The sequence below is a fragment of the Canis lupus genome, chromosome 26, assembly GCF_011100685.1.
Source record: "Canis lupus familiaris isolate Mischka breed German Shepherd chromosome 26, alternate assembly UU_Cfam_GSD_1.0, whole genome shotgun sequence".
Taxonomy (NCBI): domain Eukaryota; kingdom Metazoa; phylum Chordata; class Mammalia; order Carnivora; family Canidae; genus Canis; species Canis lupus.
This window is the reverse complement of record NC_049247.1, coordinates 31,132,499-31,157,046: the sequence shown is the minus strand read 5'-3', so window position 1 is coordinate 31,157,046 and position 24,548 is coordinate 31,132,499. Positions and strand designations below refer to the sequence as shown.

The window sequence follows — 24,548 nt, the reverse complement described above, 5'->3', positions numbered from 1 at the left end:
GCGTGGAGGGCAGATGCCCGCGAGGCAGGGTGGGCAGCCACGGGGAGGGGGGCTTCATCTGGGGCAGCCCCAGCGGTTGGCAGGACTGAGGAATCCTCTTGTCACTCTGGGAGGGTCGGCTGAGCACCAAACCTGCAGTTCCTGAGCTGTGGAGAAGAGTGTTTGATCCTGTAATTCCAGTAAGAAGGCGGACTGTGCGTGAGGGAAGCTGGTTCTGCCAACGGCAAACTAGGCCCCTGCCTTTGCCCTCTGACGCGAGGCCTTCCAGGCCTTCCCGTGTCGTGCTGTGTGCGTGCGTGTGTGCACAGTCAGTACATTCCTTCCGTATCAAAAACCTAAAGCTACCAAAAAGCAGAAGAGAAGAGGAAGCCCCTTCCCCTGGTCCCCGGCTGAGGTCCCACCTAGGAAGTGTTTCTGATCCAAGTCTATCAGGGCAATGCCAGTCTCCTTTGCTCAGACTTGAGATGGTTTCTTTTTTTTTTAAAGATTTTATTCATTTATTCATTAGAGACAGAGAGAGAGGCAGAGACACAGGCAGAGGAGAAGCAGGCTCCATACAGGGAGCCCGACGAGGGACTCGATCCTGGGGCTCCAGGATCCCGCCCTGGGCTGAAGGCGGCGCCAACCTGCTGAGCCACCGGGGCTGCTGCCCGAGATGGTTTCTAATAGGTTGTGGTTATTGGCTATGTCCAGTTCCCTGCACCTGTGCACACTGGTCCAGAGGTGAACGCCCCGGGTCCAGGGGTGTGCACCCAAGGAGCGCTGAGAGGCGCCACCAGATGGCTACGTGTCAGCCAGCCCACCCCAGTGGTGATAACCACTTTTTATTTTTACTTATTTATTTTTAAAGATTTATTTTATTTATTTATTCATGATATACAGAGAGGGAGGGAGAGAGAGAGAGGCAGAGACACAGGCAGAGGGAGAAGCAGGCTCCACGCCAGGAGCCGGACGCAGGACTTGATCCCAGGACTCCAGGATCCTGGAGCCAAAGGCAGGCGCCAAACCGCTGAGCCACCCAGGGATCCCCGATAGCCACTTTTTAAAGATCTCTGCCCACCTGCTAGGTTGTAAGACCTACCAGACTGCCTTTAATTTGCATCAGGGAGTGAAGTTCACACTGGTTCATGTGTCTGCAGACACCGTGGTCCAGGGTGTAGACTCTGGCTTTGAATCCACAGCTTTACTAGCCGTGCAACCTTGGAGGATTGGGTAACCTCTCTGGGCCTCGGTTTCCATGTCTGCACAGTAGGATTAATAAGAAGCCCCACCTCTTAGGGTTGCAGCCAGTTCATTTGGTTCTCATGGGGTCAGCGGCTTAGAATAGCGCTGGCCTGGCCTGGGGTTGGGGGGGTGTTCCCTGCAGAGTCACTGCACCCCCTCTTCCTCGGAGGATGTGGATGTCCCTGCCCGAGCACCCACCTGGGGTTCCACCTTTGCTGTGAACTCTGGCTGCACACTTTGTGTGCCTGGTGCCTCCCTCCTTCAGGGGAAGAGGAGGCTGGGCCTGGAGCCTACCTGCAGGTAGTGGCGGTGCGGGGAGGTGACGGGGTGGCATGGGGAGCAGAGGGAACGGGTGTCCCCGGGTTGCGGGGAAGAGAGCCCGCGGGCAGCCTCCACTCCATCCGGGAAATGTAAGAGCTGCTCGCTTGGGGCTTTATTTCTCAATGTTTTTGTCTTTACAAGTGTGGTAACAGCACCATATGGACATGGGCCTGATTCACGTTCTCTTAAAATAATTGTGCATGTTTATTTTAGGAGAGAAATTTCTGGAATCCAGAATATTGTTTTCGCTCCAAAAAATTACCTCACCAGTAATATTTTCTGGGGTGCGGGGGGATGGTTGCTGCCCTCCAAACCCAGGGGAAAGATGATGTCCTGTAGTAAACATGATTCACTGGATCCATTTGCCTTTCAATTACTTCAGAGCGGGCCCTAACTTACCAGTAGATTTTGTTGTAAAAGCCTATTTTGCACACTGGTTGCCTGAAAACTTGGCCATGATTTCACCAACGCCACAGTGGATACCCAGTTGTGTTTGGTTTTTGTTTTTTTTTTTTAATTAAGATTTTATTTATTCATGAGAGAGGCAGAAATACAGGCAGAGGGAGAAGCAGGCTCCATGCAGGGAGCCCAATGTGGGACTCGATCCCGGGACTCCAGGATCACGACCTGAGCTGAAGTCAGGTGCTCAACCCCTGAGCCACCCAGGTGTCCCTGGATATCCAGTTTAAAAGCCTAGTGAAAACACAACATGACACTCTTCTCAGTGACCACGAATCCAGGCCTGGCCGTGGCTCTGCCAGGAACCCCTTGGCGGGGTGGTGACAGGCGAGGAGGTCAGGACAGAGATGGTGAGACATGTGGGTGAGACATGTGTGCGGGAGGCACCCTTCTGCCTTCAAAGGGTTGCCCATGAGGGCTGAGCACAGATGAGGCTTGGTAGAGGTGCCAGGAGCCCACAAGCAGGGCCTTCTGGATGCTGGTGGCATCTCAGGCTGAGGACACCGGGGGGGTGGGGTGCAAGAGCCACCTGAGGAGGTGGAAGGGCCTGCATCCGTGCCACTGAGCAATTCAAAACCAAAGTCCTTGGCAGGTTGCCACTCTGAAAGGCATTTTCTCATACAAAGAGAATTGTGTGCAAGCTAAAACTGAGAGGTGTACCCCGTTCTTATTATGAATAAAAGTGAAATCACTTTTTAAAATTTTTTTTTTTATTTTTTAAATGTTTTATTTATTCCTGAGAGACACACACACAGAGAGAGAGGCAGAGACACAGGCAGAGGGAGAAGCAGGCTCCATGCAGGGAGCCTGACGCGGCACTCGATCCCGGGACCTCAGGATCACACCTTGGGCCGAAGGCAGGCACTAGACCGCTGAGCCACCCAGGGATCCCCTCACTTTTTTTTTTTTTTAAAGATTTTATTTATTGGGATCCCTGGGTGGCGCAGTGGTTTGACGCCTGCCTCTGACCCAGGGTGCGATCCTGGAGACCCGGGATCGAATCCCACGTCGGGCTCCCGATGCATGGAGCCTGCTTCTCCCTCTGCCTATGTCTCTGCCTCCCTCTCTCTCTGTGACTATCATAAATAAAAAAAAAATTAAAAAAAAAAAAAAAAGATTTTATTTATTTATTCATGAGAGACAGAGGCAGAGGGAGAAGCAGTCTCCATGCAGGGAGCCCAACGCAGCACTCAATCCCAAGATCACAGGATCCCAAGATCACACCCTGGGCCAAAAGAAGATGCTCAACCGCTGAGCCACCCAGGCAGCCCGTGATTAAAAAAAGTGATTTAAAAAAGTGATTACTTTTTTAAAGTAATCTGAACACCCGGCGCAGGGCCCGAACTCACAACCCCGAGATCAAGAGTCCCACGCCCTGCCGCCCGAGCCAGCCAGGCGCCCCGGGATCACCTGCTCCGAGGCTGGCTCACCCAGCCAGGGGAGCATGGGACTCTCCATCTCAGGGTTGGGAGTTCAAGGGTGGAGCCCGTTTAAAAAAAAAAAAAGGCGAGGTTCCTTGCTTCCTTCTGGGCCGTCCCTGATGGGGGGCAGGGGACACGTGTGCACTGCGACTTCTGCGCGGCCAGCATGGGTCGGGCTGGGAAGTGGGGGCCTGCCGGGGGGATCACCCAAACGGTCCCTCATCCCCAGGAGCTGCCTCCACGACCTCCCTCAGCATGGGAGGGGCACCAGGGTCCAACTTCATAGAGTGCCCAGCAGCTTGGGGCAACAGAGAATCCCTGGTGAAACGCAGTGGGCCTCACGGTGGCTTAAAAGGTTAGGGTTCGGGGCAGCCGTCCTAGAGTCCCGGGATCGAGTCCCATGTCGGGCTCCCTGCATGGGGCCTGCTTCTCCCCCTGCCTGTGTCTCTGCCTCTCTCTCTCTCTCTGCGTTTCTAACAAATAAATAAAATCTTAAAAGAAAAAAAAAAAAAGGTAAAGGTTCTGGGAATCCCTGATGGGGACTGTCTAATATACTCAGACTTCTTTAGAAGTCCCTTACTACTCGGTTGAGAAGACCTTTAGTGGGGAAAGAAACCGCTTCATTTTGGAGGATGGATGTGTAGACGGGGCGGGTGGGGATGGGGGCGGTGTCCCTTGTAGGGAATCTTCCTCTGCAGTATTCTCACTAGCTGATTTTCTCTGTCGGGAAATGGGACGAACCATTAGTTTTTGTTTATGGTATAAAATAGGATCCAGCTTTTTCTTGTCCTACCGTTGGGCGTCTCTAACATCCAGCCCCATTTTGGGGAGCCTCTCCTTCCCAGTGAGCTGGCCCTGGTGTTGTCTCTGCATAGGCCTGTTTCTGGTCTCTTTCAGGTCCCGTCACCCTGTGTCCCTGCCCGTGCCAGCACCGCTCTGTCTCGATGCCAGTGGCAAATGGCAGGACTTGGGTAGAGCACACGCTTCCTTGGCGCTCTCCAAGAGCGTCCTCATGAGTTTTGACCTTTGATGCAAAGGGCCTCAGGACGCACCACCCTAAAAGATGTCACCATGGCATATTGCATACCTTAAGCTGGAGGCAGTTGAGAAGATGACAGAGGAGGGCCACCTTGACCTCCCCATTGCCCCCGCTTCCTGCCACAGGTCTTCAGACACCAGGAGGAGGGAGCACCAGAGACAGGGAGTCTGGAGCCAAGAATTCTGCACAAACCTTGTTAAACCTACCCTGTCTTTCTAGTTACTTCTTCACCATGGACTGACTGCCCCCTAGGCCAAAGCCCTCTACCTTGTCCGTTCTTCACAGTGTCTTTGTCTAAAGGGTAGGAAAGCTTCCTGCTCTGCTGCTGCTGCTTTGGGTCTTCATTCTCTAGTGAAGGCCCCAGGGACACGTAAACGTTCAGTAAAATCTGTGTGTCCTGCTGCTGCTAATCTGTCTTGGCCAATTTAGTTTTCAGACCCAGCCGGGGACCCCCAGAGGGTTGAGGAAAATTTGTCCCTCCTGGAAGTAGACACTTCCAGGATAAGTTTGAGAATCCAATCCCTCTGCCTCTCACTGGCTCCCTGACTTGCATATGCGTGCGCGCACACACACACACACACCCCAATACATCTTTCTGTATTTTGATTTGAATTACGTTTAATTTAAAAATTACTTTGGGGGAACGCCTGGCTGGCTCAGGCAGTAGAGCGCTCTCCTCTTGATCTTGAAGTCACAAGTTTGAGCCCCATGTTGAGTGTAGAAATTACTTAAATAAAATTTAGGGGCACCTGAGTGGGTCATTTGGTTAAGCATCCAACTCTTGGTTTTGGCTCAGATCATGATCTCTGGGTTATGGGATCAATCCCACTTTGGGCTCCATGCTCAGCATGGAGTCTACTTGAGATTCTCTTTCTCTCCCTCTCCCTCTCCCCCACTCCCTCCCATCTCCCTCTGCCTCTCCCCCTGCTTGCTTTCATAAATAAAAATCTTTAAAAACGAATAAATGAAATTAAAAAATTAAAAATTACTTTGGGAAGAATTCACATGTTTACAGTGTCTTCCGGTCCTGATCTTGGTACGTCTCCATTTATTCAGGTATTCCTCATTGTCTTTCAGAATTTTACACTCTTCTCTGTAGAGGTGTTTCAGGTCTCTGAATTTATTCTCAGATACTTTGGGTTGTTACACTGTTGTATATAAGTGTCTGTTTTCCACTCTAATCTTAATGCCTTGTTGCCTTGCTGAGATGGCTGGTACTTCTAGGGCTGCGGGAAGGCGGTGGTGTCCAGATTCATTCCTGCTCTCAAAGAGAATGTTTTCAGAGTCTTATCGTTAAGCATTATGTTCACTGTGGGTTGTTAGTTTCATTTTTATAGATGTCTCCTAACAGATAAGGAAGTTCCCTTTTATTCTTAGTCTGCACGGAAGGTTGTTAAAATTGTGAATGGACGTTTAATTTTGTCAAATACTTTCTCTGCATCTATTGAGATAAACAGATTGAAAGAATAATAGGCGGCACATTTTATTAACTACATTTCCTAGCATTAAATGATTTTGTATTCCTGTGATAATGTAAACCTAATTGTATTTTATTATCCTTTTAAAATAGTATTAGATTTTGTTTGGTGAAGTGATTTAGGGTACTTGCATCTTGGTGCATGAGAAGAAAATTAAAGTGAATTTCATTTTTGCACTGCCCTGATCAAGGTTTGGTTCAGGTTAAACTAGCTGGTTCATTCCCATTTCTTTAATGTTTTTCAGGTCACTCAGATTTGCTGTTTCTTCCTGAGTCCTCTTTTTCATTTATCTTTCTTCCAGGAATTTGTTTGTGTGGTTTACATTTTAAAATATATTAAATTGATCACAACATCCTCTTACCCATAAATCTCATCCAAAGAAAGTGATATCCCATTTCCATTTCTGCCAGGTTATTACTTATATCCCTCTTCTCCCCCTCTGTCCCCAATCAGTGGAACAAAACTTTATCAATTTTATTAGTCTTTTCCAAGAACAAACTTTTGGCTCTGTTGATCCTTTTTGTATATCCATGTTTTTCTTGTCTGCTGCATTACATTTTTTCCTGTTGATTTACTTCCTCATATTTTCTTTGGGTTGTTCCTCTGTTACTTTTTTAACTTCTAAAGATGGGTGTTTACTGTTGGTGGGAGTGCAAGCTGGTGCAGCCACTCCGGAAAACCGTATGGAGGTTCCTCAAAAGTTGAAAATAGAGCTACCCTACGACTTAGCAATTGCACTACTAGTTGTTTACCCCAAAAATAAACTGTAGTGATCTGAAGGGGCACCTGCACCCCGGTGTTTATAGCAGCAATGTCCACAATAGCCAAACTATGGAAAGAGCCCAGATGTCCATCCAGAGATGAATGGATAAAAAAGATGTGGTGTGTACGTACACACACACATACACACACACATACACACACACACACACACACGCTGGAATACTATTCAGCCATCAAAAAAGGAAATCTTGCCATTTACAATGACATGGATGGAACTAGAGGGTGTTATGCTAAGTGAAATAAGTCAGAGAAACACAATTATCATATGATCTCACTTGCATGTGGAATCTAAGAAATATAACAGAGGATCATAGAGGAAGAGGGGAAAAAATAAAACAAGATGAAATCAGAGAGAGAGAATAACCATAAGAGACTCTCTCTCTTTTTTTTTTTTTTTTTTTTTTAAGAGGCTCTTAATCATAGGAAACAAACTGAGGATTGCTGGAGGGGATGTGGGGAGGGAAGGGGTAACTGGGTGATGGGCATTGAGGAAGGCACCTGATGTGATGAGCACTGCATGTTATATAACACTGATGAATCACTGACCTCTGTCTCTGAAACTAATAATATATGTTAATTAATAGATTTTAAATTAAAAAAAAATCTCTGGGGGAAAAAAGTCAACCTTAAAAAAAAATCATCCAGCAAAATTCCCTTTGTTGCCATTATGCATCCACACCCACTTTGCTCCTCCGCCCTCCAGCCCACTTCCTAACCCTGGCATCCTCTAATCGGTTCACCATTTCCATGATTTTATCACTTCAAGAATATTATATAAATGGAATAATGTAGTACGTCACCTTTGGGGGTTGGCTTTTTTATTTTTATCTTTTTACTTAGCATAAGCCTCTGAAGATTCCTAAAGGAATCTTTACGTTGTTGGGTATGTTAATAGTTTGCTCCTTTTTACAGCTGGGTGGTAGGTACTCCAGGGTATGGACGTACCACTGTTTGTTGAACTGTTCACATATTGGTGGACATCTGGCTTGTTTCCGGCTATTATGAATAAAGCTGCTGTGAACATGAAAAATAAAGAGGAGTATTTAAGGGCGCCTGGGTGGCCCGGTCGATTAAGTGTCTGCCTTTGGCTCAGGTTATGATTCCGGGGTCCTGGGATCGAGCCCCACCTCAGGCTCCCTGCTCAGTCTGGAATCTTTCTCCCTCTCCTGCCGCTCCTCCTCCCCCCAACTTGGGCTCTCTTTCTTGCTCTCTCTCCCAAATAAATGAATAAATAATAAAATCTTTAAGATGCCTGGGTGACTCAGTCAGTTAAGCATCTGCCTTCAGCTCAGGTCATGATCCAAGGTCCTAGGATCAAGCCTTACATTGGACTCGCTGCTCAGCCCCACATCGGGCTCCCAAGCCTGCTTCTCCCTCTCCCTCTGACACTGCCTGTGCTTGTGCTTACGCGCTCTTTCTCTGTAAAAGAAATAAATAAAATCTTAAATAAATCTTTTTTAAAAAGGGTGTTTAGCTCATTAATTCCACCTGTCATATTTTCTAATATACATCCTATAAGATTATACATTTCCTTTTTTTAAATTTTATTTATTTTTTTACATTTCCTTTTAAGAACTAGAAAGTAATTATTTTATTATTGTTCATAATATTAATAAAAACATCTTTTAATTTCCATTATTCTTAGACCCATGTGTATATAGAAGTACATTCCTTTTCTCTCCTCAGACTATGCTTTTTTAAAAATCAGAGAATAATCGACAGATAGTATCCTATTAATTTCAGCTGTAGGGATCCCTGGGTGGCTCAGCAGTTAAGCACCTGCCTTCGGCGCAGGGCGTGATCCTGGAGTCCTGGGATCGAGACCCATCTCAGGCTCCCTGCATGGAGCCTGCTTCTCCCTCTGCCTGTGTCTCTGCCTCTCTGTGTGTGTGTGTGTCTTGTGAATGAATGAATAAAATCTTTAAAACAAAATTTCAACTGTACATCTTCTTGATTGGATAGTTTCATACATTATGAAATGATCCCCACCACAAATCTAGTTATCCTCTGCCCCCATACAAAGTTATTATAAAGTTACTGACCATATTCTCTATGGGTACATTATATCCCTGTGACTTCTTTTATAACTAGAAGTTCATACCTCGTAATCCCCTTTGCCTATTTTGCCCATCTCCCAACCCCTGCCCCCTCTGGTAACCAACCATTTGTTTTCTGTATCTGTGAGTCTGTTTCTGTTTTTTTTTTTTTTTCTTTTCATTTTTTTTGCTTAGATTCTACATACAAGCGAGATTGTATGGTATTTATCTTTCTCTGACTTATTTCACCTAGTGCAGTACTGTTGATGCTGATCCATGTATGATTTCATGGTGAGATGGTAAGATTTCATTCTTTTTTATGACTGCATAGTATTCGGTTATATATATGTACCACATCTTTATTCATCTATCGATGGACCCTTGGGCATCGCTTCCCTTTTCTCCACACCCTTGCCAATGCTTGTTATTTTTTGTCTCTTTGATAATAGGCGATCTAACAGGTGTGAGGTAATAGCTCATTGTAGTTTTGATCTGTATTCCCCAGATGATGAGTGATGTTGAGTCAGCCATCTTCTCTTGTGTCTGTTGACCATCTGGATGTCTTCTTTGGAAGAATGTCTGGTAAAGTCCTCTGCCCATTTTTCTTTAAAGATTTTATTAACTTACTCATGAGAGACACGAGAGAAAGAGGCAGAGACACAGGCAGAGGGAGAAGCAGGCTCCATGCAGGGAGCCCAATGTGGGACTCGATCCCGGGACTAGAGGATCACACCCTGGGCCAAAGGCAGGTGCTTAACCACTGAGCCACCCAGGTGTCCTTGCCCATGTATTTTTAAGTAGGCTCCATACCCATCGTGGGGCTCAAACCCATGACCCCAAGATCAAGAGTCACACACTCTACCAACGGAGCCAGCCAGGCACCCCCCATTTTTAATCAGGTTGTTTTTAAGTTGTGTTTTAAGTCCTGGGGCATCTGTTTGGCTCAGTTGAGCCTTTGGCTTGGGTCATGATCCCAGGGTCCTGGGATCAAGTCCTCCCAGCTCAGCGGGGAGGCTGCTTTACCCTGCCCTTCTCCCCCTGTTTGTGTGCACTTGCGCTCTCGCTCTCTGTCTCTCTCTGTCAAATAAATAGATAAAATCTTTTTTAAAAAGTTACGTTAAAAAAAAAGTTACATTAAAAAAAAAGTTACGTTAAGTCCTTTGTATATTTTGGATATTAACTGCTTATCAGATGTGTGATTTGCAAGTATATTCTCGCATTACATAGGTGGTCTTTTGTTGATGGTTTCTTCTGCTGTGGCAAAACTTTTTGGTTTGATGTAATCCCATTTATTTTCTGTTGCCCTTGTCTGAGGAGACTGGTCCAAGAAGCATATTGCTAAGAATGATATCAAAGAGCTTACTGCCTATGGTTTCTTTGAGTTTGACAGTTTGGGGTCTTACATTCAAGTCTTTAATCCATTTTGAATTTATTTTTGTGTATGATGTAAGACGGGTCCAGTTTCATTCTTTTGCATATAGCTAACCACTGTTGCCAAGACCCTTTATTGAAGAGACTCATCATATATTCTTGCCTCCATTGTCCTAGATTGACCGAACCTGTAGGAGTTTTGTTCTGGACTCTGTTCATTCCATTGATCGTTTTTGCACCAGTACCATACTGCTTTGATTACTATAGCTTTGTAGTACAGTTTAAAATTAGGCACTGTGATACCTCCAACTTTGTTCCTCTTTCTCAAGATTGCTTTGGCGATTTGGGGTCTCTTGGATTTTATACAAATTTTAGGATTCTTTGTTCTATAAAAATGCCATTGGTATTTTGTTAGGGATTGCATTGAATCTATAGATTGCTTTGGGTAGTATGAGAATTTTATTTATTTATTTTATTATTTTTTTTCTTTTAGTATGAGTATTTTAACAGTATTCTTCAAATCCATGAGGACAGACTATCTTCCCATTTATTTGTGTGGAAGTATATTTCTGAATTTCTAAGCATATGAAGATTTTTTTCTTGGTTTCGTATTGATTTTTTTTTCTTATTGATTTCTAACTTAAGTGTATTGTGGGCAGAGATTATACTGTGTTTCCAATACTTGGAAGTTGGTTGAGACTTGTTGTACGGTTGTCTTTTGTAAATGTTTGTGTGCTTCTTTTTTTTTAAGATTTATTTATTTATTCATGAGAGACACAGAGAAGCAGAGACACAGGCAGAGGGAGAAGCAGGCTCCATGCAGGGAGCCCGATGCAGGGTTCAATCCTAGACCTTGAGATCACAACCTGAGCCAAAGGCAGACGCTCAACCACCGAGCCACCCAGGCGTCCCTGTTTGCATGCTCTAAATGAATGTGAATTCTGCAGTTCTTAGATAGAGTTTTCTCAATGTCTTTTAGGTCCAATTTGTTCATCACATTGTGCACATCCTCTCTGCCTGTAATCATTTGCATTCTATCAGTCACTGAAAGGCATAATAAAATATAAATATATTTATACTGTGCTATATTTTAGGTCTATTATAAATATGTAATGTCTACCCTATTTATATGCTATAATCAGTAATCCTATTCTTTTTTTTTTGAAGATTTTATTTATTTATTCATGATAGACATAGAGAGAGAGGCAGAGACACAGGCAGAGGGAGAAGCAGGCTCCATGCAGGGAGCCCGACATGGGACTCGATCCCGGGACTCCGGATCACACCCTGGGCCAAAGGCAGGCACAAAACCGCTGAGCCACCCAGGGATCCCCCTATTCTTTTTTTAAATTGAGCTTTATGCCCAATATGGGGCTTGAACTCATGACCCTGAGATCAAGAGTCACATGCTCTACCAACTGAGCCAGCTGAGCATCCCCAGTAACCTTATTCTTTTTTTTTTTTTTTTTTTTATGATAGTCACAGAGAGAGAGAGAGGCAGAGACACAGGCAGAGGGAGAAGCAGGCTCCATGCACCGGGAGCCCGATGTGGGATTCGATCCCGGGTCTCCAGGATCGCGCCCTGGGCCAAAGGCAGGCACCAAACCACTGCGCCACCCAGGGATCCCCCCCAGTAACCTTATTCTTTTTTTTTTTTTTTTTTTTTTTTTTTTTTTTTAATTTTTATTTATTTGTGATAGTCACAGAGAGAGAGAGAATGAGGCAGAGACACAGGCAGAGGGAGAAGCAGGCTCCATGCACCGGGAGCCCGACGTGGGATTCGATCCCGGGTCTCCAGGATCGCGCCCTGGGCTGAAGGCAGGCGCCAAACCGCTGCGCCACCCAGGGATCCCCCTTATTCTGATTAAAGGTTTATCTGTTTCTCCTTGCAGTTATGTCAGTGTTTGATTTATATATTTTGATTATTAGGTAGTAAGATTTACTATTTGTCTCTCTGCTATTTTTATCATTACAAAATAGCCCATTTTTCTATCTAGTAAAGCCTTCTCTTAAATATTATTTAAGGAAAATGTTAATATATTTATGTGATTATTCTTTTATTATTTGCATATTATATCTTTTTCTATCCTTTTATTACTCTTTTTTTTTTAGAGTAATCTCTACGTCCAACATGGGCTTTAAGCCCACAACCCTAACATCAAGAATCACATGTTCTACAGACTGAACCAGCCAGATTCCCAATCTTTTTACTACTTTAACTTCTTTATTGTGAATTGCATACATATGAAAAATACATAAAACAAATACATTTTTAGCAAATAATTATAAACCATATTCTGTATTGCCACCACCCAGGTTTCTAGCCTTCTCTTTCAGCCACTCTTTGTCTTTACTTTAAGGTGTGGCTCCTGTAGATTATATCTAGGTGGATTTTGTCTTCTGTCCAGTCCAGAAACCTTAAACTCTTGGATTTAGTCCGTTTATAATTAATATAAGCATTGATATATTTGGGCTTAAATTGTCCTTCCTTAAAAAAAAAATCGTCCTTCCTTTGTGCGTCTTTTTTTTTTCTGTCCTCTTCTTTATATCATATTTCTTTTCCTCTCCTTTCTTGCCTTTTTTTTTTTTAAGTAAACTCTATGCCTAAATGGGGCTTGAACTCACAACACTGAGATCAAAAGATGCATGCTCCACCAACTGAGCCAGCCAGAGGCCCCCTTTCTTACCTCCTTTTATTTTTTTAAATTATTTTATTTATCCATTCATGAGAGACAGAGAGAGAGGCAGAGACATGGGCAGAGGGAGAAGCAGGCTCCATGCAGGGAGCCTGATGTGGGACTCGATCCCGGGACTCCAGGATCACGCCCTGGGCAAAAGGCAGGCACCAAACCACTGAACCACCCAGGGATCCCTCTTGCCTCCTTTTAGACTGACATTTTATCATTCACTGATACACTCCTTTGTAGTTCTGGAAGTTACACAGGTTTTGTTGTGATTTTGATAAAACTTCTATAAAAACAACGCTACTTTACCAGAATCTGAAGCTTAACCAATACTTATATCTACTTTTTTGACTAATACAAGGACTCCAGAAATTTTTCATCAAAGCTGTGTTATCGTGGTCATGTAGTACAGTCATATCTTTTCTTTTTCAGGGTTCAGGGAAAGGCAGAAGGAGAGAGAGAGAGAGAGAGAATCCTAAGCAGATTTGGCTTCATGTCCAGTGCAGAGTCTGAGGTGGGGCTCAGTCATACAACTCTAAGATTCCACCTGAGTGGAAATCAAGAACTGGACACTCAAAAAAAAAAAAAAAAAAAAAAAAGGAACTGGACACAACCGACAGAGCCACCCCAGGCGCGCCACACAGTCCTATCTTTTTATTTTTTTTTTTTTTTTTTTTTTGAAACATTTTTTTTTTAATTTATTTATGATAGGCACACAGTGAGAGAGAGAGAGGCAGAGACACAGGCAGAGGGAGAAGCAGGCTCCATGCACCGGGAGCCCGATGTGGGATTCGATCCCGGGTCTCCAGGATCGCGCCCTGGGCCAAAGGCAGGCGCCAAACCGCTGCGCCACCCAGGGATCCCCACAGTCCTATCTTTTTAAAGCGCTACAAGATCCTGCTGTCCTGTTTACCCACGGACTTACCATCTTCTTTACTCACTCTTCCTTTTTTTTTCCTCTGATGTTTACATAGTGGTGTTTTGCTTTTGTCTGGAGCACATCCTTGTGCTTCCTTTAGTGATATTTTACTGAAGTCAAACTTAGTTGTCTGAAAATGTCATTCCGGAGTTCTTGATAGATATTTTCACTGGATGTAGAATTCTGGAAGAGCCATTATATCTTCCAGGATCTTAAAGGTACCTTTCCCGACAGCCTTCTGGATTCTGTTGTCTTACTTAGGAACTTGCTCTGTTGAAAGCAAGTATCCCTTTCTGGATACTTCTCAGACTTTTATTTCTCTTTCTTTGGTATTCTGCAGGTGCCCTGCCCCGCTCTTGTCTCCCTTTACCTTCTGTAAATCTAAATACGTGTCCGGGCCTTTGTTGTCATTTGCAGGAAATCGAGCCACATCCATGTCAGGAACACTTTCCCCTATGTTTTCATCTAGGAGGTTATAGTTTTCATTCTTACATTGTGGTATTTGATCCATGTTGAGTTAATTTCTGTATATGGTGTTAAATAATGGTCCCACTTCATTTTTTGCCTGTGGAAATCCAGTTGTCACAGCACCAGCACCGTTTTTTGAAAGGTCTGACCTTTCCCCCACTGAATCATCTTGGTTCCCTTTTTGAGAATCATTTGACCCTGTAAAGTGTTTATTTCTGGATTGATATCTAACTTCTTAATGATTAATTAAACTGGATCCATCATGCATATTCATAAATGTCATAGTGCTTTGAGTCACTAATTCCATGATCTGGGACAAGATGTATGCAGCACTGCTAGGGCCTCACTCAGGTGGCAGGCTTGTTGGCTGCTTTTTCTTTATGTTTCTGAAGCCACACGTGGCATAAAATGTACTTAATCAGATGTTTTTCTCAAATTATTTATATGTGAAAGAAGTCCACTTGCCACTCTCAACTACCATTAGAATGGTGGAGGGGTGCCTGGGTGGCTCAGCAGTTGAGCATCTGCCTTCGGCTCAGGTCATGATCCTGGAGTCCCGGGATCGAGTCCCTCATCAGGCTCCCCGCGGGGAGCCTGCTTCTCCCTCTGCCTGCGTCTCTGCCTCTCTCTCTTTCTCTGTGTCTCTCATGAATAAATAAGTAAAATCTTAAAAGAACAAAAAAGAGAATGGTGGAACAGTGAGGAGGATTCTTTTATGTCTAATATTAAAGAATTAGATCTTCTAGCTCTGCACCCCCTGCCCTATTCCTCAAAACCCACACATCCTAAATACACCTCCTTGAAGTATTTCATTCCCTCCATAACCCACCGCTTTGTCTTGATTCGTTGACAGGTTGTGACGTTTTTCTCTCGGCCCAGCTGTGTGGACCGTGCCACACGCCCTCCGAACAACAACGGCTCTTGCGTGCATATTTCAGTGTTTCTTTTGTCAGAGAATCCAGCAGAGCCGCAATTCGTCCAGGGCCAGCCCTGAGCTGAGCGAGGAGTGCCCAGCCGAGATGGTGAAGATGACAAAATCCAAAACTTTCCAAGCTTATCTGCCAAACTGTCACCGAACGTACAGCTGTGTCCACTGCAGAGCCCACCTGGCCAACCACGATGAGCTGATCTCCAAGGCAAGTGGTTTGTGTCTGGAAAATGACGCCATCCGCTTAACGATGATCGTACCTAATTAGTAGGTGGACATTTAACCTTCCTGGGTTGGTTGTGTCCTAGAAGTCTAGAGCCTTCTGGGCCGCACTGATGACAGTTTTGTGTGTGACTGAGTGTGACTGCACCGTGATCTCGGTGTGATGTTGGGCGTGGTATTTGCACAGAGGTGGGTTTCGGAGGACTAGGCAGCCGGGACAGAAGACCACAAAAAGCAAGGTGAGTAGGTTACTCGTCAGAGCAGCAAGGCCAGCGTAAAGCCAAGACACACTGAAGTCTAGAAAAACACAAGGAGGTCTAGAAAATCTGTGGAAATAGTTTGGTAATGAGGAAATTAAAAAATGTTAAAGGCTCAGAGTGGCTAAGAAGAAAACAGGCCATCTTGGGGGTTTGGGGGAAAATTGGATCATTCAGAAGAACCCCTGGGAGGGCTGCTGTGGACCGGGCCATACAGTGGCTCTGGGCACCCTGCGCAGAGTGAAAAGAACAGCCCGATTCGTGATTGTTAAGTTGCGTCCTTTTTTGGTGGTATGTGAGGGGCTGTGATCAGCCTCCCGTGAGCATCTAAGACCATCCAAACACAGTAGATGAGCGAGCATTCCCTCGGGAAAGGGGGACAGCTCTCTCCCACCCGCCCTCGTGGTCATGACGGCCCCCCCCCAACCCCCCATTCTCACGGGTCTGCCTTCCTGGGCTGTGTGGGTCCCTCGCACCTTCAGACGCAAAGTCTGTCAGGAGGTTGTGCCTTTTCAGGAATCTCTGCTTTGGCTTCTTGTTTTACTCAGGAGAACACTTATCCACTTGGGTTTTAGTTTTTTTTTAAGATTTATTTATTTATTTATTCATGAGAGACACAGAGAGAGACACAGGCAGAAGGAGAAGCAGGCTGCCACGCAGGGAGCCTGGCATGGGACTCGATCCCAGGACTCCAGGATCACGCCCTGGGCCAAAAGCAGGCGCCAAACTACTGAGCCACCCAGGGATCCCCTATATTTTATTTTTTTTAAAGACTTATTTATTTATTCATGAGAGACACAGAGAGAGAGGCAGAGACATGGGCAGAGGGAGAAGCAGGCTCCGTGCAGGGAGCCCGATGGGGACTCGATCCCGGGCCTCCAGGATCAGGCCCTGGGCTGAAGGCGGAGCTAAACCACTGGGCCACCCGGGCGCCCCTCCACTTGGGTTGTGACTAGGTCATAGTGGCGGTTGTCTCATTTCTGCTCATCATGTAAAGTGGACTCGGTGACACAGGCAGGGCCTCTCGCCCCCGCGGCTGCCGGCCCCCCTGCCGCTCACGGTACCCGCTCTCTTGGTTGCCTTCCGAGGCGGGCTCTGGGCGGCCCGGCAGGCACAGCCGCTCGGGGCCCCCGGACGCAGCCGTGTGGCTCGGTGACCTCCCTGAGCAGGTGTCGGCCTTGGGCGCCGCCACGGTCTTCGTTCTGAAGCGAGCCCACGAGGATCCGTGATGTGGTGGGCCGAAAGGGATTCCAGATGCTTCTTTGAACGAGCCTCGAAAGCCATTAAGCTGTTTTCTAATTACCTGAAGAGCAGAGGCCTGCTAGGTGGAAATCGCCCTGACCTTAACCCAGCACCTCAGGATGAAAGTCCTGCTGAGAACCTAAGTGCCCCGGGGCGCCTGGTGCTCAGGGCCGAGCACCTGCCTCCAGCTCAGGGCGTGATCCCGGGTCTGGGGGGGTCTGGGGATCGAGTCCCGCATCGGGCTCCCTGCACAGAGCCTGCTTCTCCCTCTGCCGGTGTCTCTGCCTCTCTCTGCGTGTCTCTCATGAATAAATAAATACATAAATCTCTTTTTTTATAAAAATATTTTATTTATATATTTGAGAGACAGAGTAAGAGCCAGAGAGATCACAGAGGGAGAGGCAGACTCGCTGTGGAGCAGGGAGCCCGGTGCAGGTCCCAGGACCCTGAGATCACGACCTGAGCCGAAGGCAGACTTAACCCACTGAGCCATCCAAGCGCCCCTGTAATATTCCTAATTCCAGCAAGCCACTTAAAAGGAAAATCCTTTGTGGGGTGCAGGGTCCCAGAGGCCTGTGGTCACTGCCCCCCCCGAGCACTGCTCAGAACTGCTCCACGAGGCGGCCCCTCTACTCGCGTTGGGTTCCGTGACCTGAAACGGTCTTGCCACCTTCATCACCAAGTGCAGAACTTTTCATTTTGCCACAATAAATCTGTTACAACTTTTTCTTCTTTGCAGTCTTTTCAGGGAAGTCAGGGACGAGCCTACCTCTTCAATTCTGTGTGAGTACTGCTGCCAATGGCCTTGAGGCGTGCTGTGTTCATGGTCAGGTCACGTACTGCTTCCACGCTCGGGCGCTTAACAACTCAGCCGAGCGTGTGGCTAGAGTCCCCGGTGCGCTAGGATGAGCCAGTATTTTTTGGTTTTTTGGTTTTTTTGTTTTTAATTTTTATTTATTTATGATAGTCACAGAGAAAGAGAGAGAGAGAGAGGCAGAGACACAGGCAGAGGGAGAAGCAGGCTCCATGCACCGGGAGCCCGACGTGGGATTCGATCCCGGGTCTCCAGGATCGTGCCCTGGGCCAAAGGCAGGCGCCAAACCGCTGCGCCACCCAGGGATCCCCATTTTTTTTTTTTTAAAGATTTTCTTTATTTATTCATGAGAGACAGAGAGAGAGAGAGACAGAGAGAGAGAGAGGCAGAGACACAGGCAGAGGGAGAAGCAGGCTCCATGCAGGGAGCCTGACATGGGCTCGATCCTGGGACTCCAGGATCAGGCCCTGGGCTGAAGGCGGCGCTAACCTGCTGGCCCCCGCCCCCCACTCCGGGCTGCCCCGAGCCAGTGTTTTCATATGATCTTAAGGAATTCTCCTCTCTCAGTCCGAGGGTTTCGGGGTTCGGGGAAGGGCTGCTCTTGCACGCAGTGTGGCCTTGACCCATTTGTGGGGCGGGGGGGGGGTGTTGATTTTAACTGCGCTCCACACAGCAGAACTGGGGTCACCGCCCGCGGGGAAATCCAGCTGTTCCTTCTCACGGAGGGGGGTGGGCAGGGGCGGGGAGGCAGGGGATTGAGCTCTGGTGCCTGTGGTGACCGGTTGCTGGAGGAAGAACCACCCGGGCTGGAGGTGGCGGCGGCTGTAACCGCGTCCCCAGCGCTGCCCTCTCCCCTGCAGGGTGAACGTGGGCTGCGGCCCCGCGGAGGAGAGGGTCCTTCTCACTGGGCTGCACGCGGTCGCAGACATCTACTGTGAAAACTGCAAGACCACGCTCGGGTGGAAATACGTGAGTACCCGGCCCCGCGGCGACCGCACGGACTTCGCTGCGGTAACCAGACACGGTACAGACGGAAACAAAATTTGCAAAGGAGTTAAGACCTCCCACTGGAAGCCTCAAAGAATCCGTGTCTTGAAATAGAATTTCTTTTGAGCCAGTTAAAGATGATGTCATACCTGGGCGCACCCGGGGCAGGGGGGTGACAGCCTGGCTGGATGGGGGCGGGGAGGGCCAGGCGACCCCGCCCTGCACACCTCCGCCCTCTGAGGGTCCCTTGGAATGGGGGCCGTGTCCCACTCGTGCAGAGGACACTCACTGGCTGGCCGGGCCCAGGGTGGCTGGTGACTTTACTCTGTGGTAGTGACGACCGCAGACCCCGTGTGGCCCCCACCGAGGCCTGCCCCCCCCCACCCCACCGACCCCCACAGTGGGCTTAGCCCCAGGGCAGCTTCTGCCCCCACCCCATGCCCTGCTCCCGTTGTCCCCACCCCTCCTGCTGACCTCAGATTTGTCCCTGGCACCCTGGCCGCGTGGGTGTGGCCGCCTTGGCGCAGTGGCCCTTGGCAGCCGCGCTGATCAGCCCGGGCAAGGCCACCCGTGCTCCCTCTTTCTGGAATTCCCGGTGGTTCTTCTTGCCCTATTGCCCATCACACATGAGGAGACTCGGCCGCCAGTGTGGAGATGGGCCCAGGGGGCCTGCGTGCCGCCCCCGGCCCCATTCCCTTCCTCCCTCACTGCCCATCCCCGGGGGGGGGGGCCTTCTCTCCCCCCCCCCCCCCCCCCCCCGGGCATCTGGAACCATCCCCAGGGCGCCCGGGAGAGTTGCCTTCGCCTGCCTCCTACCTGCAGCCCCTGCGGGGAGTACCTCGCTCCTCCTCCTTCCCCCCAGATTCCCCTGCGCACGTGGACGCTCAGGAACAAGCTGGCACTACCCTTCCCCGTGAGTTCACCTGTAAGGCAGTGACGCGTGGCGGGGGACTGCCCTGCCCCTGCCCCGTGGGGGCTTGTCACCCAGACAGCGCCCCCCTCCACCCTGGGACACCTGGCGAGACTTCATACCACACGCTTATTTTCTTTGCCAAGAGTGTAATGAAGTTGAAAAGTGAAGTCAATCCTGCCCTGAAACCTTCTTTCTACTTTTTTTCTTTTTCAAGGAACATGCCTTTGAGAGCAGTCAGAAATATAAAGAAGGAAAATTTATTATTGAGCTTGCCCACATGATCAAAGACAATGGTTGGGAGTAAAGTGAAAACTTTGTTCTCTTCTGAATACTATTTTGTGAGAGACTGTAAATGTAACGGAGACGTAGGAGCATCCTGGATGACAGTATTTCTTGAACTTGAACCTTGCGGGCTGGCCTGTCCCGGCCGATCCGGTGGTAAGGTGTCCCTCCAGCCTCCGTCCTGTTCACGTACATGGCTGTTTCTGAAATGTTTCCGTGACCTTTTTCTAACTTCTCAAGTTCTAGAGAAAGAATTAACCGACTGATGACTTAACCGCCTAGTTAATACCTTCTTCTAAGCTATGCCTTTAAGATGGAGTTTGGCTGCGCTCTTTCATGTCTGATAGAAAACCAAACCGAATTTCCATGGACCACAGGGTTAAGGGCTTTTCAGAGCGAGTTCACTCCCCTCTTTTGGAGTGAGGATACTATAGGCCACTTTTTTTTTTTTTTTTTTAATTCGTGAAACTACAGATGGGTTATTCCGCTTGCAGATGAGCTGTGAAAGCATAGTGCTCATGTAGGAATCTTCCAGAAACAGTCAAGTCAAAAAAAAAAAAAAAAAAAAGCCAAGGGACCTTTTTTTTTTTAAAGCCTTGTTCAAAACTAGAAGACCCCATTGATCACATTTTAGATAATAAGCTATAAATAGAGAAATATGTCTGATGGAACATCTTGTTTATTTAAGCCAATAGCTTCCTTAGCTAGAAAGCGAGAGCGTTAGCAGAGACTGCTCCAGGGGGCCGCAGGTGCACACGTGCGGGGGGCTGCAGCCGGGCAGGGCTCTGGAAGCGGGGCTCCTGTGTCCGCCGCTGACGGGGTGGTCCACGCAGAGTTTAATGCACTGGACCGAGTCCGATCGGATCTCCTTTTCTACTCTGATGTACTTGAAGAAAAAGAATTACTCTTGCATACGAAAGAGGCCAGACCGGCGGGATGAGCTTCCAAACTTGAGATTTGGGAGATGGTTTTAAAATTTTTTCAGGAAAGGTTAAACTTCCAAAACAGTTAAACTTTATAAGTTGAAATGGGTCTCCTGCGCCCCACTGATTCTGTCCCTTGAGCTGACGCAGAGGGGACCTGGGCCGTCTCCTACGTCCTGTGTCTCCACCACGTACTTTAAGTTCCAACCCACCTGTGCCTCTGCAAGGGGAGGGCACTCTGCAGGGTTTTGGCCGATTTTCAGAGAACAGAGGCCCAAACCCGTTCCCAGTTAAGTTTTGGTTTTCGATGTTCTGGCCTGACTGCGGCCGCTGGGCCCGGCCTGCTGCCCCAGGGCCTGGGAGAGCCCGGAGAGCCCGGTGCGGGGGGCAGTGCCCGGGGCAGGAAAGGGCCCAGGGGGGCGGGGAGGGAAGGGCCGCGGCGCCCGGGTCCCTGCGGAGCGCCCCTTCCAGGCCGCCGTGGGCCGCGCCTCTGCCTCGGGTGGAAGGCGGGCAGGTGGGGCCATGCGGCGCCGGCCGGACGGGGACAGCTTAGCGTCGAGCCCCCGAGCGCCCGGCCCGTCCTGGTACAGCTTCCCCAGCCCGCGCCCCGGTGTCGAAGGTCACGCTGAGCCGCGGCCTTCGGGGGCGCTCCGGCCACCGCGCGGGTCCCCCCCAGCTGGCACTCAAGCACCTCCGTCCTCAGCGCCCCTTCGCCGCGGAGCGTGTACCCGTCGCTGCAAACCTCGCCTAAACCCACCTTCGCCGCCTCGGCTCCTCGCCCGCCGCGGGACAGGGCCGCGTCCCGACGCCCCGCCGGCTCCTCCCGGAAACCGAGGGCGCTCCGAGGTCTTCTGAGCGAGCCGTGTACATACTGAACTCCTATTTAAAGCTTTTGTATGTTCTGGGCAAGTTTACTGCTCCTCTGATTTGAGCACTTTGGTTTTTGTATTGTCTTTTGTGATGGCATTGAAACATTTTTACCAGTGGTCTTAGGCCTTCTTTTGTACTTTTTGGTTTTTTTTGTTTTTGGTAACTGATACCAACGAAAACTCAACACTTTTTTTGTTGTTGGTCTTCCGAAAAATCAAAATCGAAGCTCCTTTCGAAACCAAATGAACAGACCGTGAGCTGGCTCCAGGGAAGGACATTCTCGAGACCACAACCAGATATGCTGGTGGAGTGTTGGAATGTTCCACCCTTTTAAATCCCTAAACAGTAAATATCATCCTGTGTCTTTTATTTAAATTATTTAAAGTATTTTTGTCCTTGAAGAATGGGGAGGGGATGCCAGGACCATAAATGCATTTAACTTAAAACTATGTAGTGTTTTCTGGCGCAGCACATCTGCTTTAGAAGCGTGGTTTAGTTTTGTTGCCGTTTTATATCTACATATATATATAGTATTTTTGTACCTTAACACTTATTCTTGATGGCATCTGTCAGATACTAGGCGAGATCAGACATGGGAATTTTTCCAAAAGTCCTTTAATTTACCTGGTGACCTCACCAGGTACTTACAAAATCTGAGTGGTTTTAATATCTAGAAAACTAAATTCCAGAACAACCTACAGAAATGTAAACCCTTGTTTGTCAAAGACCCTTGGGTGGATCTGCAGCCAGGGTGGCCCGGGCCTGCCTGGGGCCAGGTGAGTGTGGCCACTGGGCGCAGCTGGAGGGACGGACAGATGGACAGCAGTCCGAAGGTTTGCCCCTTTGAGCAGGACTGCCAAGCTCACGTGCACAAGCCTCCTTCAGCCTCCATGTCCAGCCCTCCGTCCTCTGTGTCTGTGTGAGGTTGAACAATAAAGCTTCCAATGTCAGACCTGTCCTTCTCAGTCGCACGTCCTGTCCCGGGCACTCTGCTCTCGGCCGACAGCCCCGGCTTCCTGCTGGGAGTGTTGGGTCAGGGTCTCCGAGCTCCTGTGGTGGCTCTGGTCTGGTCACCTGGGCTCCCCCTCCCCCAAAGGCTGCAGGGGAAGCCTTCTGGGACACCCCCTCTCCAGGGCCTCTGCCCGCACCCAGAGCCACCAGCAACTACTTGGTGGCCTGCAAGTGTGTTCACTTGGCTGTCACCACACGCAGCCCTCTCCTCCTGGGTGAACCCGGATCTTGGAGGCATTTTGGGCACAGACACTGGGACACAAGCGTTTCACCAGCTATCAGATGTCTGGATGTAGCCGGGAGGGGTCGTGATGAGGTTGTGAAGAAGAGGGCCAGGCCTGGCCATGGGCACAGAGGGCTGAGTGGTCACCGTAGAGCCCCAGGCCCTGGCTGCACTCACAGGCAGGGTATGCAGAGGGCACGGTGCGTGGGGGGCACAGACCTTGTTCTCACACGGAGGCGAGCCACTGACTGCTGGGAAGCAAAATGCCAACAGGCTGACGAGCTCTGGGAAGGTGACCCAGATGGCATCTGTGTGGGTGTGTGCAAGGGACTTGAACAGAGGCAGGTGAGACAAGGCGTGGGTCTGGGGTTTCAGCATCCAAGATGGGAAAAAGCAGAGCCCAGGTAAATTCTGGAGCCACTACTGACACTCACTGATGGATCTGAGGTTTGGGCGAGGGGAAGAACCGGGGACAGAGCCTCAGAACGATAGTGTGACAAGCTGGAGGGGGTTGTGGCCTATGCTGACTCGAGGACTAGGTCTTGGGAGTGGGGGTGAGGGGTGGACAGCTATCCCCACGCTCCTGTAGAGGTGCTTTGGGAAGGCCGAGGTAGTGGTGTCAGTGTCGAGAACGTGGAAGCCACGCAGGCACACGCTCCAGAATGAACAGTTAGTGAGAAAGGGCAGGCAAGCAAGTGCTAAGTTTTTTTTTTAAGACATAGAAAAATAAAAAGGGAAGGGATTTTTTAAGTCCAGAAACGCTGGTGAGGCTGGTCTGGAAGCCCTAGTGCTAGGGCAAGGGGTCAAGTGTTTGAGCCAAGGAGGGACCCTGAGGGTGGAAGGGGGGTCACGCCAGCTGGGCAGGGCCTTCGGCGCATCCATCAGTAGCAGCAGGAACCGGAGAGCTGCTCCACGGGCGCTCCTGTGCCTGTCCTGAGGCAGAGAGGCAGGAAGTCCTGGGTGCAGCCCGCACCTGGGCTGGCCAGAGCAGGCCCACGGGGAACATGGCTGTGACCACCCAGAGTCCCTGCTGGGTGGGTGGCCAGGCCCCAGTGAGTCCAGGCAAGAGGCAGCAGAAGAGGTTTTAGAAACTAATGGCAAGGCTCCCATGCAGGGTCCTCAAGCCACTGGCAGCGAGAGCCCCCCAAGGTGTGTCAGCAGAGCGCAGAGCCTGCCCCGAGTCCCCAGATCGGAAGGTCCGGGGTTTGCGATTCTGTGTGTGTAACCAGGTCCCAGGTGATACACTGAGTACAGTCCCTGAGACGACGACAGCCGGGGTGGGGGAGGGTGGGAAAGCCAGAGTCGGGGGCCCTCCTCGCCCACACTGCTGGCTGGTCTGCGGGCCACAGGAAGGGGGCCTCAGGCAACAAGCAAGAGCTTTAGCGAGGTGTCGTCAGACGGGCAGGTGACGAGGCAGGAAACACGGGGTTGTGGACACAGGCCCCCGGCCCCCAGTCCCCCCCGGGGATCCAGAGGGGCAGACCTGCTGCTACCATGAGCTGAAGTCCCCAAAGCCTCGGCTGGGCTTCTTCTTGGCCACAGGCACAGCTGTACTGGTTGAGGGCTCTTCCTCTGCTACACGTTTCCTGGAAAGAGAAGGATCAGTTCCTCGAGCTGGAGGCCCACGCCCGCCCACGCCCTCCCACGCCCTCCCACAGCACCTGCTGCATGTG

General features: G+C 49.1%; 2 protein-coding genes and 1 non-coding gene across 9 annotated transcripts in view; 1 reads left to right on the top strand and 2 right to left on the bottom strand.

The window, feature by feature from the left end:
- Window positions 1-22,593, top strand: part of YPEL1 (yippee like 1) — a 26,586-nt gene extending 3,993 nt beyond the window's left edge. For 2 of the 5 annotated variants that reach the window (XM_038575995.1, XM_038575996.1), the window contains exons 2-6: window positions 15,057-15,339; window positions 17,592-17,635; window positions 18,527-18,635; window positions 19,435-19,566; window positions 19,781-22,593. In XM_038575995.1, the coding sequence (XP_038431923.1) occupies window positions 15,223-15,339; window positions 17,592-17,635; window positions 18,527-18,635; window positions 19,435-19,566; window positions 19,781-19,870 (492 nt within the window). In that variant the 5' untranslated portion in view covers window positions 15,057-15,222 and the 3' untranslated portion in view covers window positions 19,871-22,593. Of the gene's footprint in view, window positions 1-15,056; window positions 15,340-17,591; window positions 17,636-18,526; window positions 18,790-19,434; window positions 19,567-19,780 lie in introns of those variants that run through there. The other 3 variants (XM_038575997.1, XM_038575999.1, XM_038575998.1) reach the window with 3 other exon arrangements.
- TRNAK-CUU lies at window positions 11,493-11,565 on the bottom strand. Its single transcript has one exon. It is a non-coding gene; the product is annotated as a tRNA-Lys (tRNA).
- Window positions 22,238-24,548, bottom strand: part of PPIL2 (peptidylprolyl isomerase like 2) — a 26,428-nt gene continuing 24,117 nt past the window's right edge. Inside the window, exons 20-21 of one of the 3 annotated variants that reach the window (XM_038575993.1) lie at window positions 24,359-24,461; window positions 22,238-23,808 (exon numbers count right to left, since the gene is read on the bottom strand). In XM_038575993.1, coding sequence (XP_038431921.1) covers window positions 24,365-24,461 — 97 coding nt within the window. In that variant the 3' untranslated portion in view covers window positions 22,238-23,808; window positions 24,359-24,364. Of the gene's footprint in view, window positions 24,462-24,548 lie in introns of all 3 variants that reach the window. The other 2 variants (XM_038575994.1, XM_038575992.1) reach the window with 2 other exon arrangements.